At 40.9% G+C, this 22,619-nt stretch overlaps 1 protein-coding gene across 2 annotated transcripts in view; it reads right to left on the bottom strand.

The window, feature by feature from the left end:
• Positions 1-21,242, bottom strand: part of PLPPR5 (phospholipid phosphatase related 5) — a 46,421-nt gene extending 25,179 nt beyond the window's left edge. For both annotated transcript variants that reach the window (XM_033000544.2, XM_042806293.1), the window contains exon 1: positions 20,758-21,242. In XM_033000544.2, coding sequence (XP_032856435.2) covers positions 20,758-20,988 — 231 coding nt within the window. In that variant the 5' untranslated portion in view covers positions 20,989-21,242. The remainder of the gene's footprint in view (positions 1-20,757) is intronic.
• Positions 21,243-22,619: the final 1,377 nt, after the last annotated feature.

Genomic DNA, 22,619 nt, shown 5'->3' with positions numbered 1-22,619 from the left:
CAGAAGGGTCAAATACTGATGTCCTGGGTTTGAGTGAGTGGTGTGGGTTTTGCTAGCAGGGGAGGGGGCTAAAGCAGTGGCCCACTGTGAGAAGCTTCTTGAAGATCCCCCAGCACCAAGATGGACCCACCTCCGCACCAAGGCCAAGCCAATTAGCAATGGTGGCTGCACCTCTACAATAACCTATTTAAGAAGGGCACCTGGAAGGAGAAGTTGCGATATCTATGTGAACATCAAGGTCAGTGGAAGAACAGAAGAGGAAAGGTGGAGGGAGGTGAGCCAGAGTAGAGATCCCCCCCCCGTATCCTGTGGTGAGACAGCAGGGTGCCCCCCCCACGTATGGAGGTCTATGGTGGAGCAGATGCTGCTAGCGCCTGTCGGGGGGCCCTGGTTGTGCCCAAAGGCAGCCAGGACCCTGTGGGAAGAAGCAGCCCCCACTGTTGTAGTTTGGCGCTGGGAGGATTGCAACATGCAGGGGTGTCCCACTCCAGAGCAGCTAGGGAAACGCTACAGCCCGTGGGAGGGACTCGGGTTGGAAAGAAGTTGTGGATGACTGTCCCCTGCAAGAGGAGGACCATGCTGGAGCAAGGGAAAGAAGTTCTAGAAGTTCCCCCCCCCACACCCCAAAGATGGAAGAAGCAGCATCACTGACTACACCCCTGCCATTCCCTGCCCCCTGTGCTGCTGCAGGGAGGAATCAGAGATATCGGGAGCAGAGCTGAGCCCAGGAAGAAGGGAGGGGTGGGGGGAAGGTGGTCTCAAGATGTGGCAATGCTTCTCACTGTCCTACTCTGTCTCTTAAGCGTTGTTGTTGCAAGTGTCTGTATTAAATTTATGGGTCTTTTTCCTTCCCCGAACAAGTCTGTCTTTTGCCTGTGACTATAATGGGTGATTCATCCCTCCCTGTCCTATCTCAAATCCCAAGATTTTGCTAATTTTCTCCTTGTCAGCGCTAGGGGGGAAGGGAGGGAGTGAACGGCTGTGTGGTGCTCAGTTGCCCTCTGAGCTGAAACCATGACAACTGACCACTGTATTCCAGCTTTGATTCAATTCACTGTGGAACTTCAAGGCAAGGCTCTTCCACTCTTCTATATGAAAATCAGTAAAGCTTTTTGATAGATATGTCACATTTTGATAAATTGGAATGAAGATTAGCAAACAGAAGTCTTAATACTATACAAATAAAAGAAATAATGACATCAAATCTGACTCATTGCCTAGGTTTTACTAAACCTCAGCCCTAACAGGAAATTATAAGCCTTTTTGTATATCACAATAGGTCTGAACTGTTCTACACTCAGCACTGGTTACAAAAAAAAAAAAAAAAACAAAACAAAAACCAACCATGAGCAATGGCTTATGAGCACAGTTTGTTGTCAACAGGAAGAATGCAATTAATAACCTTAGTTATTTGTAGATCTACATAGATGACTTTGGGCTAAATTGTGACACACATAGGAGGAAAGTGCTTCTTACAAATAATATGGCACAAATAACAAAAATAACTGGTGACAAGTGTGTAAAAAGCAAAATTCAGTTTGTCGCAGAAATAGTCATCACCTACTACTTTAGACTGGCTTCAGATCCTAGTGGAATTTTTAGATAAAACAGAAATTTCAATACCTGAACTAACAAGTATCCTCTTTCTACTCTGATGCAAGCAAATTTTCAGCATATTGAAGTACAATTCCTTCAACTATAATTAACAGATGATCGGTACAAATACAAAATGTAACTCAACTTTGAATTCGAGGTCATCAAGATTATGACAATGATAAGGACAATTCACCCAATGACCCCTACAACTCTCATGAAAACAGACAAACGGTTTTAATATGATTCATAAAGGTAAGAACTGAAACACTAAGTTTTACTGTGGGTCATAGTAACACCCTTCCTTCCTCTGGAATGATGAAACATCAAGGACTAGGGCAACCTGAACACAGCCAGATTCTGCATTTAACTTTTCTTTTTTTTTTTTTTTTTTTTTTTTTTTTTTTTGCCAAACTCGACAAGTTTCAGTAAAATTGTTGCGGATTTCCGAACTACAGGAAAAAGCAGAATCCAGCACAAGGGAAACATCTATGATATACAGTGCTCAACCTTTTGCAAGAACACAAAGAGAAAGTCTGCCAGCAATCTCAACTTCTCCAGCTCTGAGAAGAGTCTCTGAATCTGCTGATCTAGGAATACAGGTTCTTTTTTCTTGGTTGGTAGGGAGGCTGGGGTTAGCAAGTGGGAGAACTGCTCATTCAGTTATAGGAAAGGAGATCCTCACCTCCAGCAACCTGTCCTCATCAGCTGCATCTAGGTCCTTGCTGCTGGCAACAATTTTTCCTTGTTACATTTCCTGTCTTTGATGGTGACATGGATGAAGAGAACCCTCTGCTCCAAGAGCAGCAGGGAGCACCGTTCAAGTTCTTAGTTGAACAAAAATACTCTTAGAGTGGGTATATAGGTGCAAGGGTCAGAATTATGCAGAATTCAGTAAAAAATAAACTTTTGCTATACTAGGCCTAGTGCTCTACCCTCTAAAGTAATCAGAGTGGGATATGCTATTGAGCACAACAGGCATTCATCTCTATGCTTCTGTGGCTTTACTTTGATAGAATCCTTCTGGAATTTGGCAATAAATACAGGTTCTGTATTTTTCTGTACTGGCAGCTCAGCTAAAGCTGTTCTTCCTCCATCCTTCAGCACAAGCGCTGCTCATCTCAATAATCAGCCTATTGATGTTTCAGAAATGGAAGGAAAAATCTTTTTCGGTCTCAGTAATTGCCAGGAGAGATTCTGTTTCCCAGTGCAATTCCTTCTCCTTTTTCTCTCCAGCACCACCGGCAATAATCAGCTCTACAGGGTAGAGGAAAGGGAGGGCAGTCTCCTTCTTGCCTTTTACTGTAACTTGCATGCCTGGTATATTCCAGGAAGGAACAATTTCTGTATTTCCTCTGGCACAGGGACCACCATCACCTCTTCCACTGTATATGCGAGTCACAACCAGTCAATAAATGACATTTAATATAACAAAATTACTTGTGTACTTCTTGGCTAAGTCTTGGGGCAAACAGTTTTTGGAATGTTCCAAAACTGACAGTGAAGGATTGCAATGTAGAATCTGAAAGCTCTGACAACATAAACTTTTGGATAGAGCTACACAAGTTCAGGTATAGAAATATAATTTGCAAGGAAAAAAGTGAGGCTGTTAGAAGTATCTTTTACCTTATTCTGTCTAACAGGGTCATATTACTTTAGATCACGGTGCAGATTTCCTGAAGAGTGATATATATTAAAATTCTTAGCTCACAGACATTTTAACAGCCATTAAATGCAGAAGCCATCCTTCCCTAAGGCTGCAAAAACCCTTTGACATAAAATTACAGCATACAAAATATAAGGAAAAGAACAATTTTCACCTGAAGACTAACGATATGAAGTGCAGACTTTCTAGTATTCTAGAGAACATATATATAAATAATTTTCACAGTCCTTAGATAAAAATGCAGTGAGCATAACTGTTACAAGAAGGAGAAAGACAAGAATGATTGCCCTACGGGCATCGGCCTAAACTCTGACAGGAAATGATCAGGTCCTTGTTCTACTACAGCTTCCCTCTGTAACCGCAGGGAAGGCCCTTAGTCATGGTTCACAATATAGAGTGTATATAGGAGAATATAAAAATCACCCTACATAAAGATATTTAATATTAATATATACTTCATAACTACTATTTAGATAATCCTTTCTTTTTATGGAAGCATAGAAAAGAAATATTAACCCAGCAAAATCTAAATTACAGGAAAAGTTCTTGTAACCATCTCCATGGCAATTGTATCCTGCCTGCGATGCGACAACCCATCTGACAGCCAGGAACAGAGTTTGGGAGGGGTGAGATCTAAAATTAATATTTCTTCTTGTTTCACCTCTTAGCTCCTGATTAATTTGTTAGCTGATTGATTTTCATGGTGGTTTTGCACTAGTAATATATGGAATATATTTCCAACCACCCAATACCAGTCCCTTTCCTTGTTTCCTGCACAGGATACTTAGAGCGTTTAGCACACATTCCCTACACTGATTCCTCCCTCCCAAATAAGTTCAGGTTTTTTCTGTATTAGTCATTTTTCTGAATCCAGGCAAGCTGTTCCTAGTTTTAGCACTGCATGTCAATTTAGAAATCTAATTTGTCCTGCCCGAAATCATCCATCCAGTATATTCTTAACTTGGTTATAAATTCTGAGCTCTTTTTCAACTTGAAATGTCAAACCTGACTCATTCCAAATATTAGAGGTAGAGAAGCTCTGACCTTGTTGATGTCCCAGTAAACTGACTCCATAAACAAACTTCCCCTAGTGTCACATACAGTTTGCAACAGCCAACACCTACCTAAATGAACGACCATAAATGTGCACTTCTGAAATACTAATAGGTTTATTTTATGGACTACCCTCTCATATGACGTAACTGCCTACAAAAACCTAGGATTCAAGTAAGAATCAAATGTTTGTTTGGATGACAAGGTATCTGAGGGTATATTAATGCACTTAAACAAGATAAATCCTAAAGTTTAAGGTTGATAAGCTCTATCTGAGATTAGGAAAGAAATTTCTGGGTACACATTTATAGATCTTTCCAGCTAACACCTACTTTAGGTTATACAAATGTTCATGAAATATTTCATATGGACGAGGGAACGTGGTAGAATACACGATTCCCTCTCTGCTAATTCTCAGGGTTACGCTGTAGCTACAGCAACTGCTCGGATAGATGAGTAACACTGAAAAAGCACTTACTGCATTAAAAAGAACACTAAATACTCATCCATGTTCTGAACTTCTCAAGAAGAACAGCTGACAACACTGTGCACTGTTTATTTCTCATTGACTTTTTATTCACTGCATTTCTATTGTTTAGGCATGACTCGAACCCCAACCAAGGCTTCTGTGAGACCATCTTCAAGAAATAACACGTCAAGACAGTCCCTTTGGAGAATGAGCATCTCAGGCAGCCCACAGCTCTGCTTTTCTCTCTAGAATGAACTTCCTCATACTTCCTTATCAGGCAAGGAAGGGAAGCTGGGAACTGGTGCTAAAAATCTTGAGGATGATCTCTGTATCTCTCGGCAAAGTGTTATCACTTAAGTTACATGGCCTCCCATTCATTTCACTTACTGGTTGCCACTTAAAAAGTGTGGGGTAGATTTCTTTTGAAAATATGGCTTCCGTAGGCTTTGTTGTTCCTGTTCTTTATCTTTTCTTCTTAACTTTTAGCAAGACCAGGAGCTATTTCTGGCCTATTTCCCCTTTAAAAAATGCCATCAACATACCACAAAGCACAGTGGTCTCCAGAGTTTGGAAAATCTAGCACCATAAACCTAGGTCTTTAGCGACACTGTAGATAAGCTCCACAAAATTGCTGTGTGAGGTGATAGCTCTGGTAGGAAAAGCAGCAACAGTGTTTCCAGCAGTAGCAACTTCAAGTTCATTATGCAAAGCCTTCCCTTGAGGCCGTTTTTTTTGTGTTTTTCTTGTTCTCATTGTTTCTTGCTTGCTTAAACTGACAGCAAATGCCCTGGTTAATTTTCACAGAAGTACATTCTGTCTAGTAAAAAATGACCATTAGTTTTGAGGAAAATTAAAAAAATAAATCATAAATAAATCTATCTGCTATTGATTAAACACAAAATATCCCCCCCTCTTGCATTCAGCATGGAGATATAGGATCATACTGCATAGCAGTTTCTAAAGGTCCAGCGAAAATAAATGAAAAATAGAGAAAGATGTGGAAAAAAAAATACTTAGCCTATTTTTCCCAGTAAATTTTGTTTTAAAAATATGTACTCTCCATTTTTTGAGAAAAATATCAAAATTTTAATAGAGCTTATGGTATATATTTGGTCATGGCCATTTACAAAAGAAAAATAGCAGTATAAGATTGTATGTCTAATAGTCAAATATCTGCTTTACTTATTTCTCTGTAGTGCAGAGTATGGCTATATGTTACTAAACACTAATGTTACTTCTGATAGGGACAAATGTTCTTCACTGCTCTTTGTCATACACTGTACACATAGTTAGTAGGTAACAGTGGTAAAGGTTGCTCACTTCATGAGGACTTTTTTTTCTATTTGAGAGCAAGAGGCACATAATAACCAGGCGTTTATAACCAGGGAACTTCAAGTGAACTACATGAGCACACAATCACAGAGACATGGACAACTTCATCATTCACTGAATTATCTTTATCTACTACTTTACCATATGACAGAAAACAATTAAATATTTTTAAAATAAGGCATCCTGGTTTCCCTCCCTCCCTTTTTTTTTTTTTTTTTTTTTCATTAACTGAGCAACTGATCATGTACACAAATGGCACCTCCTCTAGAGCATGCCCACATCACCCAACAGGCAAAGCCTCTGCACAGCAGCACACTGTCACCAGGGCCAGAATCACACAATGTCGGAGCAAAGTTTGATTATGTAAAAGATCATTTTGAGAAACAGTTACCAGGACCCTGCTATTCTGAGTGTAACTAACAGAAGGGCCTTGTGTCATCACCACAGCAGGCCAGAGGGCAAGTCTTGGCGCACAACATCAGGTCCCGCTTTTGCTGCTCCACAACAGAAGCGGCAGGGCGAGCAAGCAGCCCCACGGGGTGCGCTGGCCCTGCCGGGCTCCGCCTCGATGGGAATATTTGCTCCATATTCAGCCCACTTTACCCACTGCACTCAGCATTACATCCCCTACTCACGTCTACTAAGCCTTTTATATCGCTGTGAGATGAAGAGTATCCAGCTGCTCTGCACTGCAGTTCTCCAGGGGCTTTGAAATGGCCAGGACACCAGAAAAACAAGCTCAGTAATGCTAACATGGCAGTCTGGGGGCCAAATAAGTGTCTGGCACCTGGCTTTGAAACTATCTAACTGCTGGCACAGCTTCACAATACTGAGACAAGTATTCCTATTGAACACATTCCAAGAGGTAGTAGATAACAGTCTTCAGTGAGAACTCTTGCTCATACACCAAGCTTCTCTAATTTAAAAAAAATAACAACCAAAAGCTAGGAAAATTATTAATCTAGAGAAAACTCGTAACATCTAAAAGCCTAGTAATTTTGACCTGAAAATGATAAGAGGAACAGAAAAGAGTTAATTCAAAACTGCCTTCTAAAAGCATCAATTCGCATTTCAAAAGGTAAAGTTACTTCAGGCTGAAATATTCCAGATAAGGATCTTATAATAGGGAATTCATACAGGTTTTAAGTTGTTCTTGTTTTCTTTTTACAAAAACAAGGATGCCATTATCCAAAGTTTCCAAGCTTCACAATTCGCTCTACAAACACACCTTGTTAGGAAGATGGGTTGTAATACGACCAGAGATCAACTAATTTTAGTCCTTGGATCTCTGAGTGATATTTGAAAAAGGCTGTTGTTACATATGATTATTTCATTAGGGATTTTGAAAAAGAACTTCATATCAAAATTTTCCTTTTTTCAGGTGCTTGGCTTCAACCTTGAAAATACCATAACATTTGCAAAGGAAAAACAAAATGTTCAAAGCCCAGCCATTTATCCTCCCTTCTAGAAGCTGAATTCCATACAGCATGTTCAGCTCCGCCCTCAGCTGTATCAAGAAAGTCTTCTATTGGACTTCAAGTGATAGATGTGAAAAAGACAGTGGTTCCTTACGGCCTAGCTTTAGTAAATCCCTTTGTTTCTTGCCTGTCCAAGAAAACAGTACTTTGTTCTGTCTGCTGAGGGAGATTGGTTTCCCTTCTGTGGATGTTGGAAACATTATTCCTTGATGAGCACAATACCAATGCTTATGATACCCATACCAATGATCATTTCCAACAGCAATGTTACTTTAGGCTTTAAACCTTAGGTGATCTACACAACTGCACTTTTCTACCCAGGATGAACATTCAATTGCAAAATTCAACATAAACGGTCTTTCATCCCTGTTTGAATAAAAACTGATCACATAAAAGGCATCTTTTAAAGATTCTGGTCACAAAGTAGTGGTTTTAAAGTCAGTATACGACTAGAGCCAACTGTTCTCAGAGGCTCAGAGGAAGAAGAATATCTGAATTTCCTGATTTTCACACTGTCTTACTTCTATCTCACTGCTACTCAAGGCCAGCAACATTTTGCAGATACATTATTCCTGAGATCAATTCAAGGAAAGCCATTTTCACTGAAATGCCATCGTCAAACAACTGAAACTAGAGGACCAAACACTGTACCAGTATATCCTGTGTTTTAATATAACTATGAGAAAAAACAGGCTGCACAAATGATTAATACCTGTAAGATGCTACTAAGGTTGTTTTTTAATTTTTGTGGCAAAATAGCTGTCTGCAAAACATACACATGTAATTGTTTTTTACTTTTGTTACTGTCAAATAGTATTTGATTAATAATGATAAATTTAAGTAGACAGTTCAATAAAACAATTCTATACTTTTTTATTAAAAATTATCTTCACAATAAGAGAGCTTTCTTTGAAAGCATATAACTAGCTCGACTCCTATTATAATGCATCTCTTCCTTTACAATTATCTAGAGCTACAGTATAATTGCCAACCCACCAAATACTTTAGGGCCCTTATCTTTTTCCAGTTGAAATCAAAGGTAACATCCCCACTAAATTCAACAGGGTCTGTATTAGTTGTGAAAACCTATGGTACTCTACGTTAAGAACAGCACTTCAGCCAAAGTGGGAAAATGGATCTGAGCTATGAATGCTATCCCAAGAAGATAATAAAACACAACTAGGAAGCCAAGCCAATTATACAGGGGAGTAGTACTAAATATTTGTGAGAGAGCTTTCACAGGTCAGGTAAATCAGAAAGAAAAGTCCAAAACCATAATGCCCACTCCTGAGCGTATTACCTTAAAGTCATTCTTCTTATATAATACTTTATAGTCTCCACATTGTAAGCATTACTGCAAATGATCCAGATGTCATTAAAAATGAGTTAAAAACACTTTAAAAACCATTGCATTGGAAGTATCTGATCTAGAACTATGACTTTATTCTGAGCTGTCTCACATTGGGGTTATTTGTGCATAATACGTACATTCAGCATAAAACTACCAGTAAAACTACTGAGTAACAAACCCTGACAGTATTAATCCACACTTCTAGTGCCTGTGAAAGCCAGGAAACATGACCAAATAAAAGCTTTGAAGGAAAAGTAGAGACAAGAGTCAACTTGTATTGACACTTCAGTGACACAGTGAATGAAACCATGGCTCTATCAGAGTCAGCTTCTGAAGCTTCACTGACTTCAGGCAGACCCATGACATTATTCCCAGAACGGTCACAAGAGATGTTGGTCAGTGAGCAAGGATCAGAAAGAAAAAGAGATCAGAAGTCCCTCTTCCTGTCACGCCCCAAACAACTAGTAAGGCCAGGTACAAAACAATGCATGACCATCTACCTGCATCTCTTTCCTCAAACTTGAAAGCTGTAATTGCACAGTGTGCAATTATTTATCCTTAAGAATGTTATTATAATAAATTAATACACTGAAGTGATGTTTATTAGAAACAGAATCTTAATGAAGGCATAGAAGTGGGACCAGAGAACTGTTTATGAATATCAGAAATTTTAATAATTACTTACCTCTTAACAATGCAATGGTAGTGAATTAGCAAGCAAGCTTTTACACAGAACATTGCATAGCAGTAGCATATCTCATTTGTCTTTGATACATATACATCTAGAAAGCCTGTTCCAATACTGATTCTGTATATCCTGTAGATCAAATATGGGGCATTTACTTCATGGTTTTCTGCAAATATGATTTGCACCACCCTTGTCACTCTTTCAGCTGTGCTACACAATGTCTATTTTACTGCTCCTGCCACAAATCCAGATGGCTGCAGATGTGCAGCTGGCAACACTATGTTATCTGACCCTGTTTAGGAGGTTACACAATGCAGTGCTTGAATTAAGAGGAAGTCCCAAGTGCCCTCATTAGCACAGCAGCCAATGAGCTGAAACAGGAGCAGCAAGAGTGGGAAATTTTAGCAAAAAATTCCTAGCACAGGAAATGCCTACAAGACAGAGGGGAGATTGTATACTTTGCTGTGAAGACAGCAGAGCATAAAAACAGCTCTTTTAGGCATGCAATGGTATTCTGAAAACTAATTGTGAAGTCTATAGGCCAAAGCCCAGCTACTCTTCTTCAATATGTGACTGTATCTCTTTCCACTCATAAAATAGGGCATAATGCTTTACCTTAACAAGCATCACCTCCTTTGCGTAGAACTGCACAAATGAGAGTAAACACATTTTATCAAAACAGCGCAAGTGGTGAAAGAAGTGTGTTAAGGTTGAATGAGTCTATTTAAAAATTTTAGATCTTGTGAAGCTTTGATATTGGCTGTCTTCAAGGCAGACTTTATAAAATCTGGCATTTGGTCTTCTTTGTGAAGACAATAAATGGGTTTTAGACAAAATACATAGCTTATGTAAATGTAGGAACATATACTGTGTTTTTAATCACTGTTGTATGTAATCTCACATTATTTTACATGTGTAAATATATTGAGTTTTAAAAAGAAATAATCTCTGCTTTATGATTTTCTTCTAATCACATAACAATCACAATCAATTCATAAATAAAATAAATACTGAAAAAAAAAAACCAAAAACAAACAAAAAAAAAAAAAAACAAAACAAAAACAAACAAACAAAAAAAAACAACCAAACAAACAAAAAAACCCAAACATGCAATACTGACTTGTAAAATTAACATGGTTCCATAAAAAGATTCTATCAGCACCACATTCATTCACACACACCATTCCATCTCAGGAAGCCTTGCTATTTCAAGTAGCACTGAAGCATGTGATTAAACCCTACCAATACCAAGATAATGAATTAAGTATATACCTAGCCCTGTATAGTTTTTTTCATGCACAAATCTCCTAGTGCTTTACAGAGAAGCCTCATTTCACAATTATCACTTGACAGCTAGTCAGTAAAGGCTAAATGTACATCCTGCTTGGGCGGCCAGATCCCTTTATCAAGGCAAAGCCTGATAGAGCTCACAAGCCACCTCTGTACATTCATTCTGCCATGAATCTGCAGATGTCCACGAACTACTTAGATACCCCAAGGACAGTCTGCCTACAAATCTCATCTGCCTTTGCTAAATGCTCTGCAGAGAGTCCCTGTGATTGACTGAAGCGCTAACTTCAGTCAAGCGTAAGCACTTGGCAGAGAGGACCATTATGACAGCCAGACTGTCCTCACCACCATTCACGTGAGCATGCTTGTGGCTTACAGTACAATGCAGCACAAGCTCCTCGTTCTTGGCCTCTCAGGCACTCGGACTCACGTCAGTGCTGTTTGAATGCATGATGACATCTGCCTCAAGCCTGGCCTCGTGGCAGAGCCCAAATGCACCCCAACAGGTCCAAGGACAGCCCCCCACAGAAACAGGAAAGGCAGAAACTGAGCAGTGGAGAAGATCTGGACACCAAGGTCAATCTGTGTGTGATCAAACTACTATTAACTCCATGCTGAAACTCTGGCACGTCCACGTGTTGTTCTGCATAGAGATGAACTTATGCAGAGCCATGTGCTTCTGCAAATGGGGAGGGCAAACTTCAGACATCAGCCAGGAGCAGTTTGACCATAAGGTTCCCGCTTGACAGCAGAGCCATGTTATAGACAGTCTGTGCACCCACTCTGTAAAATCCAAAAAGGTAACGTGTATTGGCCCAAGTCTTAATTAAAGCACATCAAGCTCAAATACTTTACCTTGTGTTCCCCCCAGGCTTCAAGTTGCACATGGTTGGTTACTGCAGCTCAGCTGACCCGTGTTTAACAAATCTTTAAGCAGAATTAATTCAGTCACATCTGAGCCCTAAATTGCTATGGACAGGTCACAGAAATCCTTATTACTACCCAAAATAACTATACCGAGAAGCTGAGTCCCACTTACTAATTCTAATATTTAATACTTGATTTATGAAAGGTCAAACTACAAATTGACCAAAGAAAGTCCTCACAGTATTATTCGGAGTCTGAATAACAAAAAAATATAATAAAAAAATGTATGACTCAGATCCCTTTTAGAGACAGCATGAAACCCACCAGTCTAAAACAATGGGTGTTTCAAAATGTTACATAAAGAAAGAAAAAAAGAATCAGAATAGCAGGATACTGTTGAGATGACTTCTGCTCTTGATAGCTTTTAAAATTATTATTATTATTTAGAAAACAAAACACTCTGGTTTAGGAATGAATGCCTTCAATACATACTCCTTAACCCTACATGGGTGAACAGTAAGAAGTAATATCTGCAGAGAAGGAAAAATACTATTTGTAAAGAAGAAAGCCTTTAAAGCATACCTATATTGCATTTATAATTGGTTGTACATTAATAAGTATATAATGTTAATTAAATTTTCATACAAATATATAATGTATCAATTATACAGTGGATAATTATGATACATTTATACAATACATGCAAAATTACAGGTAACAGTGTATGTTGTCCAGAATGGTAAGTAGAAGTGGAATCCACAGCCTAATGAGTTTTCACTCAGTATAAGCAGAGGGGTTTTTTTATGGTGCCTTTTACCCCAGGAAATGGCATCCAGGACTGAGAGTCAATTTTGAAGTGGTACTGAACAACTTATTAGATTAATAGTAGATTTAAAAAAAAAAAAATCTTTATATGTATAGTAAATTTTCTACTGCAGATTTCCTAGTGCTTTACACTGAAAATAAATATATTCTGACCTGCAGGTGAATAGAAGTGATCTAAGCAAAGCCACGTTGTTGATCAGAGATAGCAAGTTCCATAACTTTTGATTTCCTAGTCCCTCTCCAATACCATATTCACAGTACTATGTATGAATATTAAGCACTAGCATGTTTACAATGGATATTCCTCATTAAAATAGCATGTCACATGTACAGGCTTTCTGAGCATGGCAGATGTGGTACATCCACCTCAGCTAGGCTTTTTATTTGTGATCTGTGAGGTACCACACCTCAGCTATGTAAGAATCACTTATGATGAAAGCTGGGCCGTCACTCACTTCAGTGTATCTGAAGCAATGCTACAAGAGCACTGTAAAGCTTTTTGAACATCATACTGCTTTTAAGGCTGAAAAACAGAGCTAAAGCTACTTACAGTTCTACCTTGTCTGTCATTTATTACATATCATATGGACACCCATCTCCTCAATCCTGTATTACGTACAATGAGCAAGAAATGTTTGGTTGAAAAACTGATTATCACTTCAAGCCTACTATTTTAGATTACAAACAGTACATACAAATTCCCTAATCATGCAGGATTAGTTGGATTAACAATTTCTCACTTAAACATAAGTGTATCGTTTATAGGACAAGCAGGCATTCAGCCGTTGCAAACAATCCTGTCGGCCTTGTTCACATCTGCTTGCCACTTTACTTCCAGAGAGCCCATCAAGGGATGAAGCATATGGCCTTGATATTGTTAGTGTTTGCAAATAGCGAGCATAGCAAGCACAGCAGAAATTATACATTCAATTGGAAGTACAAACATATCTTCTGCAGGAAATGTTCATGTAAGACATCACAGCACAAGAGGAAGACTGACAGATAAAGAAGAATTCCCAAGAAAACCTACAATGGTTTTGAATGTTTTGTTGCTTCTCCTGGTTACAGCTCTGTTGGATTAGTGGTTTTATGCTGGGATAAAACCAGCATCAGACTATCAAACCACGTATTTGTCTTGCTGTGTGTCCCAACAGGCCAGTACCAACATCTGGTACACAAAGCTACTGAAGACCTTAACAGTGTGATTTATTTTTTATTCTTAAGTAAAGTTGTAATGCAATTATCCCTTCACAAAGGAAGAGCATGACATAAATTTTCCCTTAGCTTTAACATCTCCTGTTGGCATTGCCCCCTTCCAAATCAGTGGCTGAAGTCCCCAGCATTTGCACATTAAACAACCAAGCAACCAACCCACCCAGCAAGCTTTACATGTCTTTTTTTCTCCCTCTCCCCCAAATGTGAGAATTGAAGAAGAAAACTACCAAGGAAAAGAATTTGCAGCTATGTAAACAGGTTAAAACAGAACTATGAAGACAGAGACTAAATGGGCCCTTCAAGAACAACATGACTGCAGAGTAAACAAAGTGTTCTGGCAACTCCTTCTTCATCTAAGTTTTAACAGCTGTCAAATGTGCCAACAGGAGAAGGACACGCAAATAAACTTCAGGTAATCAAAGATATTCCAGGATTATTGAAATAGATCATATATCAAGAAGCTAAAGGAAGATTTCAGAGGCTAAATTTAGTCTACCCAATTCACACAAGTCTGGATGTACGGTTCTAATCTTCTGTTGCCTTACCACTATCATTTCAAAAACAGCACTGGGAGGTGTTCAAATAGTGCAGCTACCTCCGTAGTAAAAAAACCTTATTTCTCCCAAAAGAAAAGCACCAGGACAGATTGAACTCTTTGCTGAGCGATTCCTCTAACTTGCTCTAGAAGATGTACATAAAAATGAACACTTGAATACCTCACTACATATTCTTAGAATTTTTTGCCCTGTAACACAGAGCTGCTAGCAACTCTGCATCCTTGCATTATTTATCAAGTTTCCTTGCTTTCTTTCTGGCAGAAGTGACAAAACAGCTCAGTCTCCTTCAGGATGTAGAGCAGGAAAAAAGTCTGTTCAATTCTGCCCCTGTGCTTTAGTTTTTTTCCAACAGTATCAAAGTGTACATAGAAGCTAAAGTGACTTGGTACCAGCCGTGAAATATAATCAGCCTAAAATAGATAGAAGAAACATTTGCAAAGGTAGAACTTTTTTCTGACTAAGGTCAAGAATGAAAAGCACCTAAAGTTCTCAGGTATGAAGTAAATTTACAGATACCTGGCACAGCAAATTCACAGAGGACTTTTCCAGAAATATTCATTTTTCAGAACTTTAATTCTAGATTGTGTTTTTCCTTAAATTGTAACAAACAGATAACAGATTATTTTGATGTCCCAGAAACAGATCACAATTCAGCACCCTTTTTCATGTACAGCACTAAGTTATATGAGAGTGAATAGTTTCAGTGGATTACAAGTTAACTAAAAGCTACTCTGACAAAAGCATTTGGAAACACAGCCTGATAGAATCAGATCAGTCCCTGATGCCACAGCACATGCAATCTTAGGTGCCAGAAGGAAAATGGGGACTAGCAGATTCAAAAAGGAAGAGTGAAATAGGAGTGTGCCCATTCACATGAGCTACATCTGCATGCTGGAAACAAGCAGTGCATTTGCTTCAGGTCTCTGCATATCCTTCAACTATTCTTGAGCTGCTCAGACCTGGAACTATTAAGAGATCAGCAAAGACACTGAAGAAGAGAGAGACTTATGAAATCTCTGCTGATCCTTCGAAAGGTAGCTCCTCTTTTTCATTATTCACAGAATGATCTTGGTTTTTCTTAAAGCATCAGCACACAGTAAATTTGATACATGCACAATGATGCTGTATCTCTTATTTTACAGTCTTATTTGCCAGGTTTCAAAATCTCTTCCTCAAATGACCAGAAAGGAGGAAGTTACGGACTAAAGCTAAGCTGAAGGCAGAATGTGTGATTTTTTACATCCATTCCTTGTTTGGGATGTGCCAATTTAAAGATTCATCCAGTCTACTAAAAAAAATTAGAATACAATATTTCATGTCTAAAAGGCATATATTTTTTCAATGATGATATTAAAAGGATTATCCTAAAACAAATTAGTCTTTAATTGGTTTACAGAGAAAATATGAATATGCTAGGAATTCATCTAAGCAAACAGAACACTGTATATTTTATGAATAAGTACTGTAATCATCCGCTTGTTACTTGGAAATAAAAACAAACAACATTTGCATAATAAAACTGCATACATATCTTAATGAAAGTGTGTCATTATCTCCTCCTGGTTTTTATACAACAGTCAGCATACATCCTGGGTCCAATACATTGAGTTTTACACCAATTATCACTTAAACAGTTTTGAAATTTTAAGTAATCCATATTAGCATGTGGACACATTAAAAGAATCCTTGAGCACAGTTAAAAGTATCTTAGAGAGGTCAAAATTATTAAGATCTACCAGAAAGAAATGATGCAGAACTGATCACTCTATAGATTCTGAAACCATGAGAAACTAGCCTCACAGTTCTACAAATCATTTCTATTGGAAGCTAAAGGATTAGACTGACGTTTATTTCCCAAGCTACATCTGTCATAACAAGTCTAAAAAAGCAACCAGCCCACTGAGCAAGAACTGGCGCTTTGGGAAATGGTTTAAATAGCACTGAGCTCTCAACTAGCACTTTTATGCTTATTGTATATTTGAATAGACTGAAATCAAGAGAGTATTCCTTGTCACCTTCACATTTGACTTAAGGATAAAAAAGGGGGGGGCAAAAAAAAGGAAAAAAAAAAAAAAGCATACTGAGAATTCTTCAGTGTACCAGAGATTTCTGGATATTAGTGCTATGGACAGCTAAAAGACAGGAGCGCAGTGCCAGCAGTACTCTTTCAACCCTGAGTCACAAACAGGAGGAAAGGAGCCCAGAGGGGCACTGCCTCTGTAGGAGTCTCATTCTCCCATCCCAGAATCTCATACTTAAGGCTTTTACATTCTTCCAATTGCAATTTCAATGTCATCTACATTTTGTAGAACATTTTGCTGTTAGTCTGCTTCATGCTCCTTATACAAACATATCTACTCACTCAAGGCATTACTTCACCTGTGCCTAAAGTTATGACTTAGGAGACCTTCCATAAATAATAGTCTAACACTGAAATGAATCTCATATTTTGTTATATATTAAGCTGCAACTCTTTCCAGACTTTTTTTAGAAACAAAACAAACCCACACAAACATTTGGGCCCTCAAAATTCTCCAGTGGAAGACCTCATAAACTACAGATTTAACAGGTAAGGAACAGTGCATATACCTTTTAGAGATAATCCATAGAACACAGAAAACCAATGTTGTAATGTATCCTGCTTCATGTCATGGAACCTTTATAAAACCTGGGAAACCTAATAGTTAAAAAAGAAAGGAAGAAGCTCTTCTCATCCTACAGAACGGCTGCTGGATTCCTCTACAGGTTTCCTACAATTGCTATTATACCTATGAAGCATAGAATGGTTTGGGTTGGAAGGGACCTTAAAGATCACCTAGTTCCAACCCCCCTGCCACAGGCAGGGACACCTTCCACCAGCCCAGGTTGCCCCAAGCCCCGTCCAACCTGGCCTGGAACCCTGCCAGGGAGGGGGCAGCCACAGCTGCTCTGGGCAACTCTGAAGTTGCAGGGACTTCAAGCAGATATGTCTATTAGCATACAATTCATTGATTACTGTTAAAGTGAACAGCACAACAATTTGACTTCTTAGTAGTTCCTACATGACTTAGGAGATATTGTAGAATATAATAGTTCAGTTGGAAGGGACCCACAATGATCAACTAGTCGAACTGCCTGACCATCTTTAAACACTTGACCAAAGACTGTAGATACAGAAAACCAGGAAGTCCTAAGTGCAGAGTACAAACCTCCCTTCCTTCAGTCACGGTTTTCTTTTCCCATACCAGAGCACCTGCAAGTCAAGCATTACAATAGAGCAAGCAGTCTCTGCTTCTGCCCCGGGACTCCTTTTCCCACATCAGACTCCAGAAGACTTGTGACCTTAACAGCCAGCTGCACCTTTCCTTGGATAGCATGGGGGCAGAGGGAATGGGGAAGCAGGTGCTCAGGAATGGAAGCATGCCAGCAATGCTGCACTGGGGCTGCAAGGATGTATTAGCAGGAAGTAGCATTTTAAAGACTAATCTGAAAGTTTCCAGGATTAACATAGTGTTCGCAGGTACATCCCTGTCAAATGACCCAGCTCTTTATTTACATCTCAGCACCTGCATGTTGCTGCCCTGTGACCGCTCAGCTCTATGGCACAGCTTGACACTCAGGTCTGCTACTGCAGCTCTGATGTGGCACAGGAGTTTTGGGTGAGAACCCATGAGACAGCAAGAGATCCACTGCTGATGAGATACTCATCAAGACAGATGTAGGTACTTTACTTTTTCAATTTTTTTAATAGCAGGCATGTAAAAAGAGGAAAGCCATGAGGAAAACTCATTTATTCTCTGATTTTAGAGAAACTTCATTAAAACTGAATGCAATGGAGCCATAGATTGAGTCACATTATTAGAACCTGGGTTACCTTGAAGCACTCTATGGCTCCAACTCAGCAAGCTGCATCCCTCAAAAAAAAAAGTTAACCTGAACACCAAGGTAAAGACACTCGTTGTTGCCCTACCTCAAAACTCCAGAAACAACAGTAACTAACTAACACAAAACTAACAAAGAAAAAAGAGGATTTTTTTTAAAACTCTCATAAGTCATAGTATTTAATAAACCATATTCCATGACAATAGTGATTTTGAAAAAAAAAAAAAAAAGTACTATTTAATTCATAGAAATCCATTTCCTTCACTAGTCCACGTTTGTATCTTTATAGGCAGAAACTTGGCTTTGTTACATGATTCATTTGTATATTTCATTTATAGAAAAAAAATTACACAGAACATCTATGCTCAAACAGTCATAGAGGAGAAACAAATGAAATAGAACAGAATCTAATTAATCTCTGAAATCTTGAGAAGGAAGTTCAACTACTGCTAAAAGCATGCAAGTTGCTTTGGTGAAGAAATATTAACTTCATCACTTCTTTCAATGAGGAGAACAAGCAAAGGCAATATCCATGTCCCACACAACTGAAAAAGAGCTATCCCATGTAAACACTAAGTCCAGGAGGATTGCCCAAGGAGTATCATAACAGAATTCTGTCGGAAGCCTGAAAAATGTTGCCTTTATTTAATAGGGTTAATGGTTAGACTTATTGCCGTTGAAGTCATGAGATTCCCAGGGGCTGAATTCTCCATTTAACAAAATTAATTAAAAATAATAATAATAAAAAAGTGCAACACAGGCACCAGCAATGTGATTTTCTAGGCCCTGACCTCCCAGTGCATGCCATTTGCCTGAGAGACTGGTGACTGGAAGAGGAAGCACAGTTAAATATCATTAAATTCTATTATTAGCTTTTTAGCAAGGCTAATCACAAGACTGCCAACCCAAAATGTCATGGCGATTTCTCTGACATAATCATCTAGCACCCAGGAAATGAATGAAAACTACCAACCCATTTTGCTGACACTTATTAGGAAAGAGAGATGCTCGTGATGAATATCTAACACAATCTTTATAACTTCCTGAGCCAAACAAAAGAAATAGAATTAAAACAAACAACAAGAAAACATCACCACCAAAAAAAACACCTTTAAAATCTCAATGCTATTTGGGGGTTCAAAAGAGCAAACAGTTAACTAAAATTGTCAACTAACTGGTGTTAAAATAAAAAGGAAAGCAAACCCAAAAGGCTTTATAACATGTTTTGTCAAACGGTGTAGTTCAATCCCAAGAAAAAAAAAGAACAAAGTCTCAAATACTAAGGCTGAGCCTGACCATGAGGTTTTACTTTGGATACCATCTGAGACCTCATGGTGCTATAAAGCAGAAGGAAACTGTCTGGAATTACCACAGCATCACCCTGATGAAGCTTTCTCTTCTCCTATTTTTTTATATTTTCCTAAAAATTAATTAATCTCTGAACCTAATAATAATTTAGGAAGCCTCCTCTTATTGTGTTTTTGTTTTGTTTTGTTTTTATTATAATGCTTACAGATGATTAAAATAAACTCTTTACAAGGAGTTTCTGTATGTGTAACTGTGCATGCACCTGGTGAGTCTATACATAACCCATCCCGAATGGTTAAATACTCTCATCTCATTCCCTCTCAGTCCTTGCTCCACAGTATGGTCAGGGATTACTAAATTATTCTAATGCCCTTGTTATCTGACAACACAAACAGCACATTCAACAACCTAAAGGGAAGACATCCGACTGCTTTTCCCTCTTAGCTGTTTTCCTCAAAGCCCAAAGAGAATCGGTGACATAAATCTCATTTTAGATATACCTATTCAAACCTGATTGACAGAAGATCACATTCAATTAGAGACACACTGATTTAGTTTGCACACACATCAGTAACTGTGACATAAGGAGACAACTAAATCAAGAACTGCTCCCTGTTCCTTGCACATATCAGTTTACTAACAAAAATAATAAACTGACAGAGAGTTTTCTAATTAATACTGGGCAAAATATTAGTCCTAACAAGCAGGTTTCCCTCAGGTAGCCCATCTACCTGCAACCGACACGCGTTTCAAAAAATAAAAGGTAATTTTTATCCAATGGAGTCGAACGGGGCTGGCAATACAGGCACTGACAGTTACATAAATCGGTGCTAAAAATAAACTTCAGAGGCGCGGGGTGGGCAGTGGCGGGGGCAGAGGCCGGGCCCGGTAGCGGGGCCCGCCGAGGCCGGGCTGCAGCCCCGGGAGCAGAGAGCTGGGAGCTGGGAGCTGGGAGCTGGGTGCTGGGAGCAGGGTGCTGGGAGCAGGGAGCTGGGAGCAGGGAGCTGGGAGCAGGGAGCTGCGAGCTGGGAGCAGGGAGCTGGGAGCTGCGAGCTGGGAGGGCCCCCCCGCCGGGCCCGGCCCGGCCCAGCCCAGCCCAGCCCAGCCCAGAGCCGCCCGCCGGCGGTGCCGCTGCGGCCGGGGCCCGCGGCGAGGCCCGGCCCAACAAGTTGCCAGAGTGGGGGGTCGGGCGGCCCCTGCTTACCACCAGCACGGGCACGCCTGCCGTCAGCGAGTAGAGGAGCACCGGCGGCACGGCGCTGCGGTCCTCCGGGCCCGGGTAGGGCTTTCGGTACGCGCCCTCGTAGCAGAAGAAGCCTTGCACGTTGACCGTGAAGGTGTCCGTGTACTCGAAATAATAAGCCAGCATCACGGTCCCTGCCATGATCACCATCTGGAAGTAAAGCATGCTGGTGAGCGGAGAGGGCACTCGCATGTACGTGGGCTCCGGCAGCCGCGGCAGCCCCCCCTTCCCGGCGGCGCGCTCCGCCCGCTCCTCGGCGGCATCCACCGCGGGCGGAGGCGGCTCGGCGGCGGCGGGCAGGGCAGGGCAGGGCAGGGCAGGGCAGGCGGGGGCCCGGCCCGCCGCTCCGGCACCGGCTCCAGCCCGGGCGCCGGCTCGTCCAGCGGGCGGAGCGCGGCGGCGAGAGGAGGCGGCTTCGCCCCGCCCGGGGAGCAGCAGCCGCGCCGGACCCCGGCCCCGGCGGGGAGGAGGGAGGGAGGGAGGGAGGGAGGGAGCGGGAGGGCGGGCGGTGCGGGGAGGCTCCGCACCGGCGGCGAGGGCCAATCTGAAAGTTCCCCGGCCCCGAGACGGCTCCCACGGCACGGCTCCGCGACTGTGATTAGTAAGTGAGCCCTCCCCGCCTCCTGCGACGCGGGGGGTACAGCGGGCCCCTCTCCTTACCCCACCACCCCCCCGGTGTGACGGGCAGCGCCCGGAGCCGCCGCCGCCCCGTCCCGCCCGGAGCCGCCGGGCGCTGGGCTCTGCGAGGCCCCGACACCGCCAGCAGCCGCGGCTCGGCCGGGCCCGGGCAGGCGAACGGATCGCCGCTGTTTGCCGGGGTGGTAAGGGCTTCAAACCGCAAATATATACTCTCATGTAGATGGAGAGCTATTAAAGCCATTTAAACCTTCCGTGGAACAGCTAGAAGGAAAATGGGTAGCTGGACACGAAGCTGTCCTCACACAGGTGACATCCCAGAGAAAGAGGAGAGCCTGCCCCAGTGCTGGGAGAAATCATACATACATGAACACAAAAGAGTTCCACTTCAAAATACATACGCGGCACGTACATATACACTTAAGAATAGACAAGTGTGCCCAGTGCTTGTACAGATCCACCCGTGTGCAGGCTGGATGCCCAAAGCCAACGGATAAAAAAAGTTACTGGAAGGTACTCCCCTCCCTACCACCCCCCAAAATCTATCATGGCCAGGAAACAGTCTTTATACGGACACTTCAGGTTTAAAGATTCCACTTGGCTTACTTAGGAAAGGCTGTTAGAAGTAACAACTGAGAGTTGATCGCCCTGTTTTATAATGTGTAATCATTCTCCTAGTGTTGCACTTTGACTTTAACTGTTCGTTTTCCTTCCCTTTCTGGATAATTTTGTTCATATTCAGTGATGTTAGTCTCCGTGCATTTATTTTTAATCAGCCCTTGAAGAACACACTCTTCATGCCTGGATTCCACATCCAATCTATTTTTATGTGTTCTTAACATACTCCCCAGAAAAATCTAAATCATGTCATTCGCACTGCACTCACCAGACTTGGCTGGATAGCTCTCTACCTTTGCGAAAAATATGTAGTGAGACATGAGACATCTTGTGGTGGAATCTGCCTAGCACAGAGTTTATTTTACCCATTTCTTTAGCACAGCCCCATTTCCATTACCATACACATAAAAATCTTAATTCCATCCTGGAGATTGCATACAAATACCCCTGTTGTTGGGATATAAGGATATTTTGATGCAAAGACCAAAGTCAATACCAGGACTGCAATGAGCACTAGACTCGGCTTTTCAGTTCTATTTGAGTGGATGCTCCAGAGGAACACTGGTGGC

The sequence above is a fragment of the Tyto alba genome, unplaced genomic scaffold (genome assembly GCF_018691265.1).
Source record: "Tyto alba isolate M040663 unplaced genomic scaffold, T.alba_DEE_v4.0 Super-Scaffold_1000006, whole genome shotgun sequence".
Taxonomy (NCBI): domain Eukaryota; kingdom Metazoa; phylum Chordata; class Aves; order Strigiformes; family Tytonidae; genus Tyto; species Tyto alba.
This window is presented reverse-complemented; position numbering and strand designations above follow the sequence as displayed.